The 21,485-nt window shown below is 27.3% G+C and overlaps 4 protein-coding genes and 1 pseudogene across 4 annotated transcripts in view; all 5 read left to right on the top strand.

Annotated features, from left to right (window-relative positions):
* Positions 1–21,485, top strand: part of LOC148543620 (F-box/FBD/LRR-repeat protein At5g22660-like) — a 142,665-nt gene that overhangs the window by 43,892 nt on the left and 77,288 nt on the right. The gene's annotated exons all lie outside the window — the stretch shown is intronic.
* LOC107614737 (serine acetyltransferase 3, mitochondrial pseudogene) lies at positions 3,175–3,807 on the top strand (annotated as a pseudogene).
* Positions 6,321–8,701, top strand: LOC107617019 (uncharacterized). Its single transcript, XM_016318856.3, has 4 exons — positions 6,321–6,399; positions 6,662–7,907; positions 8,001–8,195; positions 8,356–8,701. The coding sequence occupies exons 2-4, from the start codon at positions 6,687–6,689 to the stop codon at positions 8,560–8,562; spliced, it is 1,623 nt and encodes a 540-aa protein (XP_016174342.1). The 5' UTR covers positions 6,321–6,399; positions 6,662–6,686; the 3' UTR covers positions 8,563–8,701.
* LOC110266698 (uncharacterized) lies at positions 10,441–14,237 on the top strand. Its single transcript, XM_021111654.2, has 4 exons — positions 10,441–10,518; positions 11,658–12,933; positions 13,046–13,237; positions 13,892–14,237. The coding sequence occupies exons 2-4, from the start codon at positions 12,451–12,453 to the stop codon at positions 14,096–14,098; spliced, it is 882 nt and encodes a 293-aa protein (XP_020967313.1). The 5' UTR covers positions 10,441–10,518; positions 11,658–12,450; the 3' UTR covers positions 14,099–14,237.
* On the top strand, positions 11,694–12,421 carry LOC148543621 (putative FBD-associated F-box protein At3g60710). The gene is made up of 2 exons (XM_088498600.1): positions 11,694–12,143; positions 12,347–12,421. Exons 1-2 carry the CDS (start codon positions 11,694–11,696, stop codon positions 12,419–12,421), a joined length of 525 nt encoding a protein of 174 aa, XP_088354726.1.

Raw genomic sequence — 21,485 nt, forward strand, 5'->3', positions numbered from 1 at the left:
ATTTGACAAAGAAACAACATTGGAACAGAACGAAGGTAAAATCATGGTATGTTCAAGAATTACAGAATTGAGACCAACGCAAGAAGGATGGTGTTGCTGGTGGCTCTAATGGCGGTGCACGACTCACCGGCGACCGTGGCAGCAGCGGCGAGGACGGTGGCTCCGCTGGCTCACACGGCTCTGTCTTCCTCTCTTCCTCACACGGTTCTCTTCTCCACGCTGGAATCCAACAGGGTTGGCAGCAACACAGCAGCGGCGCAGACGCGACATTGGTGAATAGCTCTTCTATTTGCGACAGTGATGGGCCCATCCGCGGCGAAACTGCCTGAGGAAACGGCGACGTCAACGCCACAGTAGCGATGGCGGATCGGCGGTGATGGAGGCATGGTGGCGTGAAACACAACTCCTCCCCTTCTCGGTGGTGACCCTGATTCTCAGGTTCGTTCTCCCTCTCTGCTAACCCCTCGACGGCTCCAGCGGAGATGACAAGCATGGACGGCACCGACGAGGCGTGGGTCGACGGCAACGATGGGAAGCAGCTTCTTCCTCCTCATCTTCCTCTCACAGCTCCCTCGGATCTCTCTCTCTCTCTCTCTGTGTATGTGTCTGTGTATGTGCTTGTTTATTTGTTTTGTGCATGGTGTGTGTTGTGTGATGTGAGTGTTAGGGAAACGGTAGGGGATGGCGGTGGGTGAATGAGTGGTGAGGAGAGGGTAAGCGTGGCTCACCGAGGAGTGAACGGGTGGGGGTACGTGTGTGTGAGTTGGTAGAAGAGGTTAGGGTTAGTGAAATTAGGGTTTGGAATTGGTTTTGTATGTAATATTATAAAGTATTATTAATATTAAGTACGTGGATATGCGTTATTCTGTTCTTGTTGAAAAAGTATTTTAACTTTTAGTAAAATTGTCGATATATTAATGCGTAAAGACTCAATATTAAATAGATAACAAGGGATTAGGTTGGTAACGCCTTACTTTTGGTACGATCATGACGTACTAAAAGTTGGGTCGTTACAATTAAAACATAGACTTTTCTTAAATGAATTAAACTCGAAACATAACTATTTTCTTAATAAATCAAAAATTAAATAATACAATTTCTCAATCCAATCTTTTTCTAAATAAAATTTAAAACAAAGTCTTAAATCTTATAACAAAATTTCGGCTGCATCTCCCATAAATTTGGACTTTGCCACCCTTTTCGAGTTCCAACCAAACTATTTCTCAAATTCTTTTCAAATCGTTTCCAATAAATCAAAACCATTTCTAATATCAAAACATTTATAAAATCAAACCGACTAAAAATCAAACCACTTCCAAAATCAAACCATTTTCATATCTCAAATCATATCATCAATTCATCAATTTATTTCTTATTAAATCTCAATATCATCATCACATCTCACCAATTTCACTTGATCATCAATAATATTCCAGTCCCAAATTCATCAAAATAATTTGATTCCTGTCTGTACGAACTTTAAACTTATCACAAATATTAATATATTACAAAAATTTAACATAAATTCAGTCAAATTCAATCAACAATCAATTACAACATCAATTCACTTATCCAATACCAATTTAACTAGTGAGAAATTACCAAAACTCTAACTCTGTACGAAATCAAAATAATGGAAATTTCGAAGAAACTTTTAGATCGAGCTGTTGAAGAAGAAAATGTTAGAAATCATCTGTGCTTCCTAGAATTCTAATTGGCCGAACTCGAGAGGAAGAGGAGTTACGTTACTGTCAACTTCTACCAAACAAAAATGATGCCAACGTATAGAGAAAAAAGATACAAACACTTTAATCGAATTAAATTTTCTATTGGAATTACGGATCTCAAGAAATCGTAAAAGGAAGCTTCACGATTCCATGGTCTCACGTATCACTCTCTCTCGACTTCTCTTTCTCTTATTTTCCTTAAGCTTAGTTCGGTGGTGAAAGTAAAGGAACGAAGGTGATTATTGATGATGATTCATAACCAAGTGTTAGTAGTTATTAAATGAAGGAGGTATATGTGCCACGTTTATTTTTTTCTTTTGTTCACTTTGAATCTCAGCTAAGTGAATAGAAGCAAGGTTCTGAAAACCGGACCGGATCGGCCAGTTCGACCGGTTTAACTGCGAACCGGCACTGCAAACGGTCCGGTCCTCATATGAAAACCGTCCAAATAAAAACCGCTTACGAACCGGCGAACCGGCCGGTTATGCTAAACGACGCCGTTTTATAATTTTTTAAAAAAATAAAAAACCGAACCCGACCCGACCCGCTCGTGGAGCACCCCACCCCCTTTCTTTCCCCGACCCCATTCATTCATTCCCCCTTTCTGAATCATCTCCAACGGAGAACCCTAGCCGCCCTGAACCATAGCCTTCCTGTCGCCATCCTTCGTCCCCTGGTGTCGCCATCCTCAGCCCCAGTAACCCTCCAATCTCCATCGTCGCCTTCGCCTGGTTCCTGCCCAGTAGCCCTCCATCTCCATCCTCTGCTCATCTTCTCAACACCAGCACCGCAGCACGCAGTCAACACCGGTAGCCCTCCATCTCCATCGCGCGGTCCTCAACAGTCAACACTCAGCACCGGTAGCCCTCCATCGACCCCAGGTGAGTGACTCGTCCTCTGCTTATCTTCTTTGTTCTTCGCCTCTGCTCATGTTCTTCCATCGACCCCGGTAGAAATCTTGCATGAAATTGATACTCTGTGAAGTGTGAACTGTGGCTGTGGCTGGTCAATTTAATCTCTGTGGATTGTGAACTGTGGCTGTGAACTTATGTTGTTGAAATTATGTTATTGAAATGGATTTGTTATGTTGCTGGCCTGCTGCTGCCATTTTTTAATTTTTTTTAGTATGATGTTTCTGAATTTTTGTTGAAATAGTTATTGATTTGAAGGTTAGGGTGATTATTTGTTCTGGAACTGAGTCTGTTGTTTCACTGCCTGATGGGAAAGTAAGTTCTTCCCATCCTCCATTGGATTCGTCCTGCTCGTCGCCTTCTGCTCAAATTTGTTACTCTGTTTTGTAAATAAGCTGAAATTTGTTACTCTGTTTTGTACTTTGTTATTGCTGGAAACTTACTCGGTTTTGCAAAATTATTGACTGGCTGAATTGCTGTAGGCAGAATTGCTGTAGCCAGAATTGTTAATGTTCATTGTGTAGGCAAAATTGTTAATGTTCATTGCTGTGGCTGTTTTTAATTTCATATATGTTTTATTAAGCAGTGCAAGCCTTCCAAGTAACACACTCTTTGATCTTTTTGTTGGGATCTTGAAATCTGACCAAGAAATCATGGATTCTGTGAAGGATAATCTCAAAGCAGTTAAGGAAAGAGACCCTGCTTGCATAAACCATGTGCATTGCTTCTTGAACTTCAAAGGCTTCTTAGCATGCCAATCTCATAGAGTTGCTCATAAGCTATGGCTTCAAGGAAGAAAAGTCTTGGCAGTTATGATCCAGAACCGAGTTTCCGAGATTTTTGCGGTTCGTATTCATCCCGGTGCTAAGATTGGAAGCGGGATTATGCTTGATCATGTAACTGGATTAGTGGTTGGTGAAACTGCAGTGATTGGTAACATTGTGTCAATTTTGCATAGTGTGACCTTGGGTGGAACTGGTAAAGCTTCTGGTGATAGGCATCCAAAGATTGGTGATGGAATTTTGATTGGTGCAGGGACTTGTATTTTGGGGAACATTAAGGTTGGTGAATGTGCTAAGATTGGTGCTGATTCTGTGGTGATTAAGTATGTTCCTCCTAGGACTACTGTTGTTAGTGATTTTGTTATATTTTATGATGTTTGTATATAATTTATTTATTATTTTATTCAGAAACGATTTTTTCGGTTGAACCACCGGTTGAACCGGTTAGACCAATAAACCAATGAACCAGTAGCTAGAGCGGTTTGATAATCGGTCCGGTTTTTCGAACCTTGAATAGAAGTATAGAACCATTCAAAGAATAAAGACATTAGATGATTAAGAATAACTATTGGTTAGGTGTCAAGTTTTGAAATTGCTAAGTCAGCAGTTTAAGTTACAACTTATAAATATATTAAATGGATAATTATAAAAATTAGATATATTAAAACACAAGTAATAATATATATAGGATTAAATATATATGAATTACTAATATAAATGACATTAGTAATTTAATGATAAAAAATATATAATAAAACATTAACAAAGTTAAATTCATCAAAGAGTACTAATATTTACTCATATCGATAGATTTTGAACTTAATAATAATATTATTAAACAAATTCTTATTTTAATTATAATGGTTGAAAAATAAGATAATAATAATAATAATTTTTTTATCTTTATCAAAATATTTCATTATAATAAAAATTATTTTAAAATCTTAATTAATTTAAATTTCAGTTATCAAAAAAATTAATTATGTAAAATATCTTATTATAGTAAAATTAAATAATCAATTATGTAAAATAATTTTACTCTCACAGTACATCATAATTAAATTCTACTTTTAGTTACACAAATCTCGCAAACTTTTCTCATTCATTTAAAATAAAAATATTATTATAATTATAATAACTGATAATGATAATGATAGTAATAATCAGTGATGGATCCAGCAAATTTTATTGGTGGAGAAAATCGTACATAATAAAGACAATAATTTTTAGAATAAAATATATTTTTTGTTCATGATATTTGTAATTTTTTCAAAAATACACCTAACGTTTAGTTGCATTTAATTTTGTCCTTAATATTTTTTATTTGTGTCAAAATTATCCCTAGACGTCAACTTATATAAAATGTTAGGAATAAATTGAAAGTTTATAGAGATAGTTTTGATACAAATTAAAAATATTAAAGAACAAAATTGAATGAATAAAAAATATTAGAGAAAAAATTAAATAAAATTAAACGTTAGAAATATTTTAAAAAATGCAAATATTAGGACAAAAAAATAATTTACCCTAATTTTTCTAATTTCACAAAAAAATTAAAAATATAATATGAATATAAAAGACTCAGCAAACCAATCATAAAAAATACTAATAAAATTTTATTGTACAATAACCATTAATCAAAAAATAAAAATATTACATAATAGTATAATTACAAAACAAATACAATATAATTTAATAAAAGAAAAATTACAAATAGATAAAAATAAAATTTTAATTAAATAAAAAAATTTAAAAATAAAATAAAAAAATAGAAAAATAGGAAACGGGAAGAAAGTAAAAAAGATAACAGCGAAAAAGTTAATTTTGAGAATAATTAAGATTATGGTTATTTATTTTGATTTTTCATTCTTTTATTATTATTTATTTAATTACTTTTTTATTAAATAGTTAAAATCAAATTTTATATATTTATAAAATTAAATTTAATTAAATATCTTTTAATAATATTGAATTTTGAAAAATAGGGTCAAAATTATTTATATAAGGAGAGCCACTAAAATTTAATACTATAAACTACTTAAGAATTTTATAAAACTTAATGGGGGCACTCCCCCCCCCCCACGCGGCTTGTTTCGTTTCAAGCTCAACTCAGCTTGTTTTATGAAACGAGCTAGATAATTTTTGAAAAACTTATTAGTTAAAAGGTTTAATTATTATTAATGTCTCTATAGTTTTATCGAATTTTCAATTAGGTTATTATTATTTTTTTAATTGAGTTTCTATACATTAATTTTTTTAATTTATTTATTGTTAACATTAAACGTTAAAAAAAATGTTAATGAATTATGAAATTACTTGTATATTCTTATCTTCCATCTATAATAAATTTACATTTCTGATTTTAAAAAAATCTATGAAGTTTGTTATGTCAGCTCGTCATAATATTTTTTTGTAAAAATAAATGATTCTTAATTTAGATTTTTAACTATTCACTTATATTAAATACAAAATAAAATAAAATAAAAGAATCAATAATTAAAATTAGTTAAAATTATAATTTTTTGTTAAAAAAAATTATAAATTATAAATATAGTTATAATATGTGATTAACGATTAATATATAAAATAAATTATACTATATAAATTATTAATTATAAATTTTAAAATATATTTAATATTAATTTAGATATTTTAAATGCATTATTTTGAATTTTAATTTATGAAATAAATTTTTTAAATAAGTTTATAAGCTTGTCAGATTTTAAATTGCTCAAATTTTAAATATGAAAAAAGCCTATAAAAAATAACAAAATTAAACTTAAACCATCTATTTAGATCAGATTGGTCAAGATCAAACTCTCCTCAACCATTTCCACCCCCTAATCACAGGGATTAGGTCATTAATAATAATAGTAGCCATATATAAAGCGTATTCAAGAGTAATCTTTTTAACTCCTTGCGGTTACTTCTCAAGAGAGGAGTCGGAGAGAGATTGAACGAAGCGGTAAAGTTTCTTCGGTAAATGCATCTTCCTCGCAGAACTTCAAACATATCTTTCTTTCATTCTGCTTGTGGATCTTTCTTTGTGTTCTGCTTTTCATTTCCTGAAAATTCCGGATAGCAATTTTAATTAGGGTTCGGTTCACAACATTTTGGGTCATGCTGAAAAGTTTGAGCTTTAATATGAAAAAACTCGTCCCTGAAAAGTTCTTAGTCCCCATTTTTTACCAGATGCCATACTGATACATGTAGAACTCTTTTTTTCAACGCCTTATCCCAGGGACACAACTGTAGTTTGAGAAGAAATGGACCGAATATCGGATCTGCCAAAAGTTATACTTCATGACATCCTCGGAAGGTTACCAGACAAAGATGCTGCTAGGACTAGTGTTTTGTCAAAGGAATGGAGAGAAACATGGTTTTCATTTCCCAAATTGTCTTGTTGCAGCCACAATTTTTTTAATTTACGTGACAAATTAGACAGGTTCATTCAGTATGTCAGTAAAAGATTAACTAGGCTCCATGACCAAGGCTTAGCAATCAAAGAATTTAAGCTCATGTTAGACCATGGATTAGATTATGCCCCTGCGTCCTGCCATATTGATCAATGGATACAGATGGCTAGTGAAAGTGGTGTCGAAGTACTAGAGCTTTACCTCCCTGGTAACTTTGCGAAAAGACATTATAACCTTCCACTTTGTCTTACTGAAGCCAAGTCACTTACTAAGTTGGTGTTGAGAGAGGGGACTAGACTTGACTCCGCATTGCTAAACCATTCGCTCAAGTTTTTCTCATTGAAAACATTGTCTTTGCGTCATATACTTCTTGAAGATGAAAGGATTATCGAGCATTTCATTTCACATTGTCCTTTGATTGAGCATTTAACTCTTCATTCTTGTTGTTATGTATATAATAACCCTTCACGTGGAGGATATTCAAACTATTCTAGCACTATGCCCTCTTTGCTGAGATCTTTAAGCTTGCAAGGTCTACAAAAGCTGAAGGACGTTGATATCCAAAGAATAGAAGAGGTATATATTGATGCTCCGAATCTTGAGAACTTATGCTATCATGGTCATTGTAAGGTTACACCTTCCAAGCTGAATTTGGATAGTTGCACAAATTTGAGATGGTTGAGCTTGTGGAATATGAGGATCCCAAACAAGTGGTTCCTTGAACAGTGTTATAGGATTCCTTTTCTTGAGAGTTTGATGTTGCATAGTTGCTCGTTTGAGCATGAAAGGATTAATATTCCAGGTCCTGAACTGAAGTTCTTCAGTTTATCACATTGCTCTAACTTGAAGGAGGTCAACATTGATGCTCCAAATTTATTATCCTGGGAGTATGTCGGGAAAGACAACCCTGTCATATCTTTTTTGAGAATTTCTAATCAACTTGAACTCAATGCTCATTACGATATGAGTGAGATTCGTCATAATCTTTATAGCTTGAGGGAATTTGTCCAAAACATTAAACCCCAAAAGGTTTTGGCATCTCTTTCTCTTTTTATCCACGAGTCATTTTCGGTAAGTATGCACTTTCTACTTGATTGGTTCCTTCTGCTTGTATATTTTCCAAATTTATTTATTATTTGTCTGTCTGTACCCTGAATTATGCAGATTACAGAAATCCTGGGTCTGAGTGTATTGCAAGTTTCATCACCTCCTCCAAGTATTAAACATGTTCAATTACATTTTCCTATGAATATGGAAGCTCGCTATTTTCCCCTTATGAATTGGTTGCTTTCAAGTTGTTTCCCGAAAACTATTTCATTCTGCTTGCAATCTAAATTTAACATGAAGGCATTCGTTGTGGTATGTCATTGTCTCCAAGATTTTCAGCTTGAATTTTCCCCTTTACAACTTTAAGTCCAAGTTTCATTTGTTGAGTGTTGATAATATCAAATACTTATCAAGATAAATAAAATGTTATATGGAGCCTCTAACTTTACTCATAATTTCACAAAAATAACAGTTTTTTTATGAGATGCTGATGGATAAAAAGAAGCACGGGTACTATCTCCGTTCATGGAGCAAGCCGTGTTGTTGGCATGGGTTGAAGGTTGTAAAGGCCACACATTTAGAAAGGACTTGTGAAAATGTTGAAGATCTTAAGGCCATGTTAGATGCATTGCCAGAATCCCCTGTTGAGGAATATATCACTTTTGGCTTAGAGTTGTAATCTTGCCAGACAGGCATTCTCCATTTGAGTTTCTTAGATGTGTGCGCGTATGCATTTATCTTGGTACTTGTGTATATATACGAAGTTAAATCTTTTTGCTTAACATAATCTGCTAGTGACAAAGTATATTTGGATATCATTTATTACAATTTTCTAGATTCTGCCATCAATTGAATTCTGGAATTTCAATTTAGGCGGAATAATGTGGTTGTTCTTGGTGAAAGTGCAAAATGAATGATGCAAGCAATGGGATAAATCATTAGATGATTTGATATAGTTAACCAAATATATTTGACTAATAATCTAAGAGTTTATAATGTCATTTCATATAAAGATGTTATCGTATAAGTATTTTTCTTTTCTAAAAGGTAGCTTTTTAAGATTCAAGGAATACAAGAAGTACCTATTGATTTTCCAAATCTTGAGTAGCTATGCTATCAAGCTTTGGATTTCGATGCACCGATCAAGGTAAATTTTGATAGTTGCAAAATTTAAGATTAGAATGGTTTAAGTTTTTAATGACCAAAAAATCTTGCTCTCGTTCTCACTCTCAACCGCAAAATAAATTCCAATTCTGCTCTCGCTATCAGCCGGAGAAGGTCAGGGTCGTACTGTTGTCGTTGTATACTTTAATCTAAGAGATGTTCTTCAATTTGAATAATTTTATGATGTGATTGTTTTATGATCATTTGTGTTTGTGTCTTTTTTTTTATCCGTTTTTCTGTCACCCTAGAGATACATATGTAACCACCACATTGTGTGTGACAAATTTCTTTAAAGTGATGAGGTATAAAGTGAAAAGATAATTTTTTATCTATTTTAAATTAAAATAATAAAGTCTTATGATGAAAATATAAATAATGATGTTAATTTTTTATTATATTATTTTACTAATATATTTATTTTATAAGTTTTTCTTTTCGAAATTTTAGGACAACTATTCCAAAATTTTTTAAAAATTAAATAATAAATTATCTTTAATATCATTGCATAATAGGTATAATTTGCACAGATTTAACATGAAAATATTTGGTTTCTTATGAAATTTACTGTGAAAATTTTCATCCTTGTATAGTTTTGCCCTTTAACTACTGTAATTTTAATGAAATGCCATGTTGATACGAGAATGTCAGTTTTGCAATGCCTAAACATTTATGATATTAGGAGAATTTTTAAGTGTCTCTGAAATATTAATATTTTAATAGTTTTAACAGTTGATTTTAGTTATTAAAAAAATATATAATATATTAACTAAAATTAATGGTTAAAATTATTGTAATACCAATATTCAGTATTTTAGGTGCATTTAAATTTTCCTATGATATTAAATTCCCACATTCGTTTGTGAAAGAATTTTTTAAATATGAGCTTCTAATTCTATTAATTTTAGTTACATAAACCACACAAATTTTTGTCATTCATTTAAAGTAAAAATATTATTATAATAATTAATAATGATAGTGATTACTATTCGTATACGAGAGATTAGCTATTTGTTTGAGTGTTATTAAATTAATAAAAATATATTTTTTATAAAATAAATTTTTTATTTTTTAATGTGTTTGATAAATTTTTAAAAATAAAATTAAAAATACTAAAAAAATATTTTAAAAAAAATATAATTTATATCTTTTTAAAAAAATATTTTTTGTATAATAAATAAATAAATATTTTTATATTATTATATCAAAATATAATTAATACATAAAAAATTTGTTCTACAGATATCTAAATATAAAATTATTTATATTTTTTCAAAAATCATTTATAAAAAATAATTCCAAAAAAAAAATATTTTTAAAAAACTTATCCAAATAAACCCTAACTCATTAGTAATAGAAACTATATATAAAGCGAATTGAAGAGTAATTTAGAATTGTTGAGTGTTAACCCCTTGCGGTTACTTCTCAACAGAGGAGTCGGAGAGACATTGAACGAAGCGGCAAAGTTTCTTCGGTAAATGCATCTTCCTCGTAGCATTTTAGACCATCTCCAGTAGGGAACTCATCCCAATTCCTGTTTATGGCCCACCTGTCATAAAAAGTAGCTCCACATCAGCTTTTGCATTATAAACAATAAATAGGAACTCAAAGCATCTCTCTCTTCTCCATTAGGAGGAACTAACTTTAGTCCCTGTTGTGGTCCCACTTAATTAATTAATTAAAATACTTAAAATTAATATAATTAATTTTTTTTAATAATATTATTTAAATTTATAAATTTAAAAATAATTCATTATTAAAAGATATTAATATTAAATAAATTCATATATAATAATAATACACAATATATAATTTGAGATTATACTAATTTATAGTTTTGTGTTTACAACGCCTAATTTTAATAATATCATTAGCATTTTAAATTTTAAAAATAAAAATAACCAACTCAACTAAAAATTATTTTATAAGATATAAAAATTAAATTTATTTTTTAATGTAAGTAAATTTAATTAATTATAATTTAATATAATAATATAAATAATATTCAATATTAATTATAATATAAATAATTAATATAAATTATTAATTAAATAAAAACTTAATTATTTAATTTAATAAAAATATAATTATTTAATATAATTTTTATTATAATTATTACTAATTTAATTATTATTTAATTATTTAATTATTTCAGATTTTATATTATTATTTTTTTATAATAATTTGCCAAATGACAAGTTATTATTGGTTAATTTGAGTCCCTGCTTAGAGGGACTCCCTTACTTTGATCCTTGTGCAGGAACTCACTCCTTTTCTCCTCCAATGGTTAGAGTTCCTATATGTTAGAAAAAAGTCAAAGAGGAACTCACCATTGGAGGTGCTCTTAAACATATCTTTCTTTCATTCTGTTTGTGGATCTTTTTTCTTTCTTTTTTTTTTTTGTTTTATTTTGCTTCTCGTAAGTCCTTGATGTTGTTTATTTTCTGAAAATTCTGGATGGCAATTTTACATATGGTTCGGTTAAAATAAAAGTTGTTTGTTCCCATTTTCTACCAGGTGCCATGCTGATTTAAGAGTTTGTTTTTTTGGTGTTTAGACTTTAGACATTAGATCCTTCCGTTACTCAGATAAATCATTTATATTGACATGTAGAACTCTTTTTTCAACTGCTTATGATGTTATGAAGGAATGGACCGAATATCTGTTCTGCCAGAAGCTATACTTCATGACATTCTTGCAAGGTTGCCAGAAAAAGATGCTGCTAGGACCAGTGTTTTCTCAAATGAATGGAGGGATACATGGTATTCATTTCCCATATTATCCATTCGCGACAAAATTATTATTGGTTCTTATAGTCCTCAGATAATTAGCAAACTAGACATACTAATTGGCTATGTCATGAGAAGATTGTTGAAGCTTCGTGACCAAAGCTTAACAATAAAAGTATTTAAGCTCGACATGATGCCAGAACACAATAAGTATATGTCCCATCATTTTGATCTTTGGATGAACATGGTTAGCGAAAGTTGTGTGGAAGTACTTGAGCTTTGCCTCCTATACTCTGCCACCTATCGTGGACGGCCTGATGGCACGGAGTATCGATATGATCAATATGACTTACCACTTTGTGTCTTTGAAGTTAGATCTCTTACTAAGTTGGTGTTGAAAGGAAAAATAAGACTTAACCAGTCATTCTTCAATCATTCTATCAAGTTATTTTCACTGAGAACACTATGTTTACGTGAGCTACTCCTTGAAGATAAAGGAATTATTGAGCATCTCATTTCTCACTGTCCCCTGCTTGAAGATTTAACTGTATATTGTTGTTTAGTATATAACAGGAAGAATCCATTTCGGAACAAACAATTTCTGGAATCATTATTCCTGCATGGTCTACAAAAGCTAAAGGAAGCTGATATTCAAGGAATACAAGAGGTATATATTGATGCTCCAAATCTTGAGAACTTACAGTTATGTTCCTTTCCCTTATTTTGGATCTCCGATCAAATTGAATTTAGACAGTTTCACAAGATTGAGATGTTTGCGTCTGTGGAACACTGATGTTACAGACAAGTGGTTACTCGATCTATCTCATAAATTCCCTTTCCTTGAGCATTTGGAATTGTGTTGTTGCTCTATGTCTGAGAGAATTACTATTTCGGGTGCTCAACTCATGATCTTGGAGTTTACAAATGACTCTGACTTGAAGGAGGTGAATATTGATGCTCCAAATTTATTATCATTTGACTATTGCGGAGATCACAGAGCTATTATATCTTTCCTAACAAGTTCTGATCATTTGGTATTCAATGCCTCTCCTGTCCATGAATTTACGCATGGTTATTATAGCTTGAGGGAATTTATCCAAAACATTAAACCACAAAAGGTTTTGGCATCACTCTCCCTCTCTGTCTATCATTCGAATGGGGTAAGTAGATTCACTAGCTAGCTAGCTACTTGATTCATTCATTGTGTTTGCTTGCATATCCATGTTCCAATTCTATTTATTTATTTGCTTTTATGCATCATGATTTATGTAGATTGAACAGAATTGTCTGAGTATACAGCAAGTTTCATCCATTCCTCCTAGTATCAAATGCTTGGAATTGGACTCTTCTCCAAGAAACGAAACTCTTTATTTCCGTTATATGGATTGGTTGCTTTTTTGTTGCTGTCCAAAAACTATTTCATTCGTCTTCCAGTATGAATGTGGCCTGAAACCATTCACTGTGGTATGCTTATTAGTTTTCGACTTTTTACAATATTTTTGCGAACCACTCACAACCCCTGCATCAGACAAGGTTCTGAAAATTAGATAGTTCATTATTGAATCGGTAAAACTGCATGTTTAAATATTTAATTGAAGTTTAATCAGAATTGAATTAGATATTATAATAATATATTTTGTATAATATATATATATTTAAAAAAAAAAGCTTTTATAAAAAGCAACTTCTAACAAGTTTTTTCCAGTAAAATTTTGAACTGATTCAACTTATTTAATGTTTTTTTGACCTTTTTATTGATTTTTATCGAATTTTTGTAATTGATTTTCTTATCTGAATCAGTTACCAATTTTTTATTAATTGGTTAAACCAACTAATTTGATGTAGTTTTCAGAACAATACTATTGATTCTCGGTTAACAATATATATAACCAGGAGAATGTGTCATCTTAATTTTTTTTTCCTCCATTATTTGGTAAAGTGTGGATTCTCACTTTATATTTGTTAAATGGGATCAAGAAAAAATATTAAATGGTAAAAGATCACATTTTATCAAATAATAATTAAAAAAGAAATTAAGAGGATTCACACTGATATAAAAATGGGGTGCAGTGTCTCTAACTCTAACTAATTATATTTGTTGTTTCGGAAACACAACAGTTTATCTATGAGTTGCTGATGGGCAGAAAAAAGCAGGAGTTGTTTGACTATTTTGGTGATACAAAGTGTTGGTGGCATGACTTGAAGATTGTCAAGGTCACATACTCATTCAACGTTGACGAGAACGTTGACTTTAAGACCACGCTAAATGCATTATTATTGCCAACTGATGACCCGGAATCTGTTAGTTTTAGCTTAGAATTATAATATTCTTATTATCAACTGGTACATATTCCTAATTAGATTTACAATTTTGATGTTACCACCAAGCAAGATTTGGGTATTGTATTGAGTATTTTTCTTCCAAGGTTTTATACTTACACCAATTAATATTTTATCCCTTGTTGATTGAGTTTTATGATCCATCTAACACTATAAATTATTCGTCTAAAATTTTATAAATTTTGGAAACAATTTGATATTTCATCCATTTATTTTTAATTAAAATAAAATAATATTCGGATGATTTTTTTAAAATATATTTTTATAAAATTTTGCAACAATTTAGTTCGGTATTCTTTTTAAGGAAAAAGTGAAAAACAATTCAAAACTTTTTATCATTTTGTTCCCTCTACTCTACTAAACATTTACCTAAAGAGTGAATTTTACACCAACAATATTTATATTTAGTTTTTATTTATCTTGAAAATTTATTTTATCAAACTTTATACCAAACTTTTTTTTAAGAAAATTACATTTTTAATAAAACTTAATGATTTTATTTGTTACTATGCAGTATGCACGACGAGAAAAAGAAAAAATTAATATGAGAAGAAAAAATATAAAAAATAAATTCTAAACGGTCTTGACTATTATAGTATTATCTTAAAAGACAATAAAGTCTTTAATAAAAAAAAATACTCTTTTTGGTTCTTAATATTTATTTTTATAAGACTGATAAATTTTTTTGTTAATATTTTTTTTTGTATTAACGGAATAAGTCTACATGACATATTAAACGATTGATTTTTTCATTAAAAACTAACTAGGATTAATAATTTTTTTTGTTAGAATCTCATTGTCTTTTAATGATAATTGACAATGCCGTTTAATTTTTATTTTTATTTTTTAAATATATTAGTTAAATTTGCTGTGTAAAATTAAAAAATATTAATGATTTTTAAATTATTTTTATTTATAAAAATTAAATAAAGGATATATTAATAATTAATGTGTTATATAAGTATATTTTGAAGAGATATCATTGACAGAGAGACTAATCAGTGTCACAAAATTTAAATATCAAGGGTTGAAAAAAATGTTTTTTATTCAGAAACCTTGTAATCCTTAAAAAAATTATGAGGAATGAATTGGATATTTACTCAAAGATATATAAAACGACAGTTGAACTAGGTTTGATGGAAACTAGATCAATGTAGTTGGCCCATAGGTCAGCTCACTCGTCCGCTTAAGCAAGTGTTGGGAGTTTGAATCCCGTCTTGTGCATGCTTGGTTTAATGTGGTAGGTTTTGCGAACTTCATGGTTTTGGTATATATAAGTGTGGCTGCTGTTTATGTGGAAGGCATTATTAGCAGCTTGTGTTTATGAGGAAGATGTACTATAAGTTATGATACATGGCAAAAAAAATGGAAAAAGAGTAGCAAATGCAATTAATTTAATTTGAATTTTCCTACCACTTATAGAGGGTAAACTTTCATCCCTATAGCAAATGCAATCAATTTAATTTGAAATTTCCTACCATTTATAGACGTTCACAAACATTTTTATAACCTTTTAAATTCAGAAATTATTTGAACAAAATTGTAAAAAAAGTAAATTGAAAATTCTCTTATACGATACTCTGTCTTTTGAAACCTTCATCGACATTTTTTTTTATTATTGGACTAATAAGAGAATATTCAACTAAAGAGTTTTTTGACAAAGAATTCAATCCTTATATTGATGCAAGATGGTTGAATATTAGTTCAATAAAAAATTAAAAAAAGTAATTATACTAAACATATATATAAAAAATTAGTAACTAATTTAATTATTTATGTAAAATATATATTAAAAATAAGAAAAATACTAAAAAGTTATTAGAATTTATTGTTTTTGACAATCAATTAATCATTTATATTGAAAAGTATGAGATAAAATATGTTTGTGGATTACTAAACTAAAAGAATTAAATTAATAGCTAACTAATAATTAAAAATAATAAATTCTAATGACTATCTAACATTGCTCTTTTGTATTTATATATATAACTAATTATATGTATACATACTATTTTGATGAAAAAAACATAGGACAAAGCAATTCTATAACTATACTTAAAAAGAGAGTTTCTTCCATTGTGAAAATTTACGTGGCATGAACCCCAACCATTATCAAATCTCAATTCCTTCTAATCATTGTTCTAATAATTATCATATTAATTAGTGAAAGTTTATATAGGTGCCTTGCTATTAGGGTTTTTAAGTTGTGCCGGAGTTTGCAAAAAATTCTTATTTAGCTAATTAAAATCTCTAGAGTATCAACAGTATTCACAATAACAGCTTCTGTTGTTTCACAAAAACGGTTAGAAGATATATTGAATTAGAGAAAGAACAGGTTATAGTTTTTGTTGATAAGGACATAAAAAAAAATTGGATTCATGTGCTAAAATTTTGATCAAAAAATTATTGGCTGACAGATCATTCAATGCAGCTACATTGGAGGTTACTCTAAACACAATTTAGATGCAACCAGAAGATTTCTGGGATTTAGATCACGAAAGTAACAAATTATTCCAATTTTTTTGCAAAGATAAAATTGAATTGTTCAAGGTGGAGAAATAGACTTTTTAGTTGTTTCAAAATCTATCTACTTAATATACTAAAACTGGGTTTTCCCCCAGCTACTAAAGGTGACGTGTTGATCTCTCATACCTCCGTTTTCCCTCCAAAACGAATAAAATTTTTTTTCTATTCTAAATTATTTTATTGTAATTATATTATAATTAATACTAAATGAATAATATATAATTATACTAATTTAGCAACATATCTTCATTATAATTATATCAAATTAATATTTAATGCACTATTAAACTACTTATTAACTATTAATTAAAAATACTTTTAATAATTTTAATGATAATAATAATATCAATAATAGTAATAATAATAATAAAAAATCTTTGTTACCCGATTCACCTATATCAAATAATTTTTCTAAATTATTTTATAAAAAATATCTTTAATATAATTATATTGTAATTAATATTTAATAAATAATATATAATTATACTAATTTAGAAATATATCTTCATTATAATTGTATCAAATCAAAATTTAATGCACTATTAAAAAATTATCTTAATAATAAGTAATTTACATATTTATTTTTATTTTACTAAAGTCTATATAGTGTTTTTCTGTGGTATATGAATATAAATTTGAGAACATATATTTTATTAGTGGCAAGTTGTTAACCCATTTATATTGATAATAATAATAACTTTATTAGAATAAATATCAAATTCTATTCCTAATATAAAAATATAAAATTTAATTCCTTCCATTTTTATTTTACCACTATAAAAGACCATGTATACTAGAAGAAAATATCATTCGTTTACCAATAAATCTTTCATTTGGTAGCTTTTACAACAATTCTTTTTCTTCCTATGAGGCGTCGTTGCAAGAAGGCAACTATCGTGGAAACAAACTACCACACTCAACAACTTTCGTGCTCATCATTCGGAGCTATATAAGATATGTTATCTATGAAGTATTTATAGACCATGGTGTTATCATGTATGCATAAATAAAAAATGTTTCGTATTTAAATTTAAGTCATTTACCTGTTTTTAGTATATTGTAGTGTGAAATTACTTTCAATATGTGTTGTGTAACGATATTATTATGTTCTAATTTAAACTTTTACTTTAGAACTGTATTATGATTTTATCTCATCATTTTTTCTTAGATATCAAGTTGACGTATTTTTATTTATTATTATTATTGAAACGGATGTGATATGAAATGTACCAAAAAAAAAAAACTCTCACATTCAATTTATTTTATTGTAGTCTTCTATCTATTCTATTTATTTTTATTTTCTTCTTATTCATTTTATTTTCTTTTTAAATGTTATATAATTTATTATAATTTATACCAATCTATCTATCTACTTAATATACTAAAACTGAATTTTTTCCCAACTTATGATGGTGAGGTGTCATTTTCTCGTGAATCCATTTTTCCTCCAAAATGATTGCACTATTTCTCTCTTTCAAATTTATTTTTAAAAATTATCTTTAATTGATGTAATTGTATTATAATTAATATTTAATCAATGATACATAATTATACTAATTTAAAATAATCTCTTTATTATAATTATACTAATCTCTTTTAAATTTATTTCAGAAAAGTATCTTAATTATAATTATATAACAATATTATACTTAGTATTTAATGAATAATTCATAATTATACTAGTTTAGAAAAATATCTCTACTATAATTATATAAAATCAATAATTAATGCATTATTAAGCTAATTATCAATCAGAAATATTTTTAACTATTTTAATTATATTAATATAATTCTATTTTTTATTCATTATCCTAAAATTTTATTAGTGACAAGTTATTATCTTAATGGTGACCTATACAATAATAATAATAATAATAATAATAATAATAATAATAATAATAATAATAATAATAAAATAGAAACTAATATTTTAAAAAAATATAAATTGGTTATTAATAATGATAATTATATGGTTAATTTTTAGTAATCATTAAATATATTTAATATAAATAACTAAGTTTAATTAGTTAACAAATGAAAAGAAATATTATTGCACGATTGTAGAAGTAACAATAAATATATATAACTAATTTAATATTAATGATAATTCAATATATATATATATATATATATATATATATATATATATATATATTAATAACCAATTTAATATTAATCACGATAATTATTGTTATTATTCAATAATAATAATAATAATAATAATAATAATAATAATAATAATAATAATAATTTTTTCTTTAATTAAAACACTCATCTAATTGAATTAATATAAATATTTAATGAAAATAAAGGATGAATTTTTTGGTTTGAAAGATAATACAATTGAATATTCTTAAAGATTTTAAAGTTGTGAGTATATATTCTTTCTATATTAATATATGCATGCATATTACCTCCTTTTTTCCATAAATGAAAAATAACATTTACCCGTTAAATTTGTTAGTTGTCCAATCGATTCATCTTATTTATTGTGATTGAGATTGATATATAAACAAAGATTTTTTTTCTTCCATTAATTTTAGTAAAGAAATCCATGACGTAAAATAAAATAAAATAAAGTCAGTATCTACTTTTTTTTCTCAATATTTTTTATATTTACGGTAAATATTAAATATAGAAAAGAAAAAAAATAATATTAATTATTATCACTTTTATTTATTTACATTCATAATTAAATTTAATATAATTATAGTAAGTCTCTATAATTATAACAATTTATATCTGTTACATATATAGCAATTATATTATATATAATTATATATCTCCTCTTTTATATATACTTAGCAAGTATTTCTATTTATATAATCTACTTAATATATTAAAATTAGGTTTTTTCTCAACTAATGAGAGTGAGGTATGAATTTCCCATGAATTCATTTTTCTTCCAAAATGAATGTATTTAATGAATAATGCATAATTATACTAATTTAAGAAAATATCTTTATTATAATTATATAAAATTCATATTTAATACATTATTAAACTACTTATCAATTATCAATCAAAAATATTTTTAATAATAATAATAATAATAATAATAATAATAATAATAATAATAATAATATACTTCTACTTAATATACTAAAATTGTATTTTTTTCCTAATTAATTGAAGTGATGTGTCAATTTTTCATAAATTCATTTTTCTTCTAAAATAAAAGCATTATTCTCTCTTCTAAATTTATTTTAGAAAAATATCTTTATTATATTTATATTACAATTAACATTTAATGAATAATGTATGATTATACTAATTTAGGAAAATATATTTATTATAATTATATAAAATTAATATTTAATGCATTATCAACTAATGAAAGTGAGGTGTCAATTTTTAATGAATTTATTTTCTCTCCAAAATAAAAGTACTATTCTCTCTTCTAAATTTATTTTAGAAAAATAAAAATTCCATGCTGAATATAAGTGGCAAGTTAAAAAAAATAAGCAAGTTAATGGAATCAAATCATATTTTTATAACATATATAAGAATGTATATTTTTATTATATAAAAATTGAATTTCTGTACTTCATGATGTGCTAGGGATACTTTTTAGCGTGTTTCTTAATTTATTTTTTATAACTCATTGAATACAATTTATTACAGCAAATTAATTATATCAACTAATTGATTTGATTAGATATTTAAATATCACACGATTTATTATAATTTATATCAATCAAATAATTGTAATTTATTATATCAATTATTTTAATTTATTAATTTATAAGGTACATAATAACATAAATGATTTGTTACTTATACTGATTAAATACAATAAATACATATTAATTTAGTTAAAAAAATCATTGTCTCCTATGTTTTCTATTTATTTTTTTTAATTCATTAAATCCAATTAATTATAATAAATTAATTATATCAACTAATTAATTCAATCAATTATTTTTTAATTTATTTTTATGAATTCAATAAATCAAATAAAATTAATTATACTAATTATTTGTATTGACTAATTGATTTGGTTAATTCTTAAAAATATTTTTATTTAATTTATTTTATTTATTTAAATATAGCTAATTAGTTAATTTTAATTTTATTAGGATAAATATCAAATTCTATTTCTAATATAAAAATACAAAATTTTATTTCTTCTGTTTTTATTTTACTACTATAAAAATACTAGAAGAAAATATTATTCATTTACCAATTACTCTTTCGTTGGGTAGCTTTTACAACAATTCTTTTTCTTCCTATGAGGCGTCGTCACAAGGCAACTATAATGGACACAAATCACCACACACTCTTCAACTCATGTGCTCATCATTCAGAGCAATATATGATATGTTATCCATTAAGCATTTATAGACCATGGTATTATCATGTATACATAAATAAAAAAAAAATCCGTAAAAAATCTGTAATTAAGCTTAAGTTATTTACCTATTTGTGTGGTATATTGTAGTGTGAAATTACTTTTAATTTGTGTTGTGCAATGATATTATGGTTTAATTTAAGCTTTTATTTTAGAATTGTGTTATGATTTTATCTCATCATTTTCTCTTAGATATTAAGTTGATGTATTTTTATTTATTATTATTGAAGTAGATGTGATATAAAATTTGTAAAAAGAAAAAAAACTCACATTCAATTTATTTTATTGTAGTCTTCTATTCTTCTATTTCTTTTTTATTTTTTGTATTCATTTTATTTTTTTAATATCATATAATTTATTATAATTTATACCAATTAATTAATTATAATTCATTATATCAGTTAGTTTAATTAATTAATTTATAATATACATGATAAAATAGACCATTTGTTACTTATACGTTTATTTTTCTAAAATCTAAATCTGAATAATTAT

Source organism: Arachis ipaensis, chromosome B9 (assembly GCF_059453495.1).
Source record: "Arachis ipaensis isolate K30076 ecotype BB chromosome B9, ASM5945349v1, whole genome shotgun sequence".
Lineage (NCBI taxonomy): Eukaryota > Viridiplantae > Streptophyta > Magnoliopsida > Fabales > Fabaceae > Arachis > Arachis ipaensis.

What these genes read in the sequence shown, in the direction of transcription:
- LOC107617019 (XM_016318856.3), top strand. Translation starts at nt 6,687, where the DNA reads ATGGACCGAATATCGGATCTGCCAAAAGTTATACTTCATGACATCCTC. An exon ending in TTATCCACGAGTCATTTTCG is followed by an intron (nt 7,908 to 8,000) that starts GTAAGTATGCAC and finishes TGAATTATGCAG; the next exon opens with ATTACAGAAATCCTGGGTCT. An exon ending in ACATGAAGGCATTCGTTGTG is followed by an intron (nt 8,196 to 8,355) that starts GTATGTCATTGT and finishes CAAAAATAACAG; the next exon opens with TTTTTTTATGAGATGCTGAT.
- LOC148543621 (XM_088498600.1), top strand. Translation starts at nt 11,694, where the DNA reads ATGGACCGAATATCTGTTCTGCCAGAAGCTATACTTCATGACATTCTT. An exon ending in TACCACTTTGTGTCTTTGAA is followed by an intron (nt 12,144 to 12,346) that starts GTTAGATCTCTT and finishes AGTATATAACAG; the next exon opens with GAAGAATCCATTTCGGAACA.
- LOC110266698 (XM_021111654.2), top strand. Translation starts at nt 12,451, where the DNA reads ATGCTCCAAATCTTGAGAACTTACAGTTATGTTCCTTTCCCTTATTTT. An exon ending in CTGTCTATCATTCGAATGGG is followed by an intron (nt 12,934 to 13,045) that starts GTAAGTAGATTC and finishes TGATTTATGTAG; the next exon opens with ATTGAACAGAATTGTCTGAG. An exon ending in GCCTGAAACCATTCACTGTG is followed by an intron (nt 13,238 to 13,891) that starts GTATGCTTATTA and finishes GAAACACAACAG; the next exon opens with TTTATCTATGAGTTGCTGAT.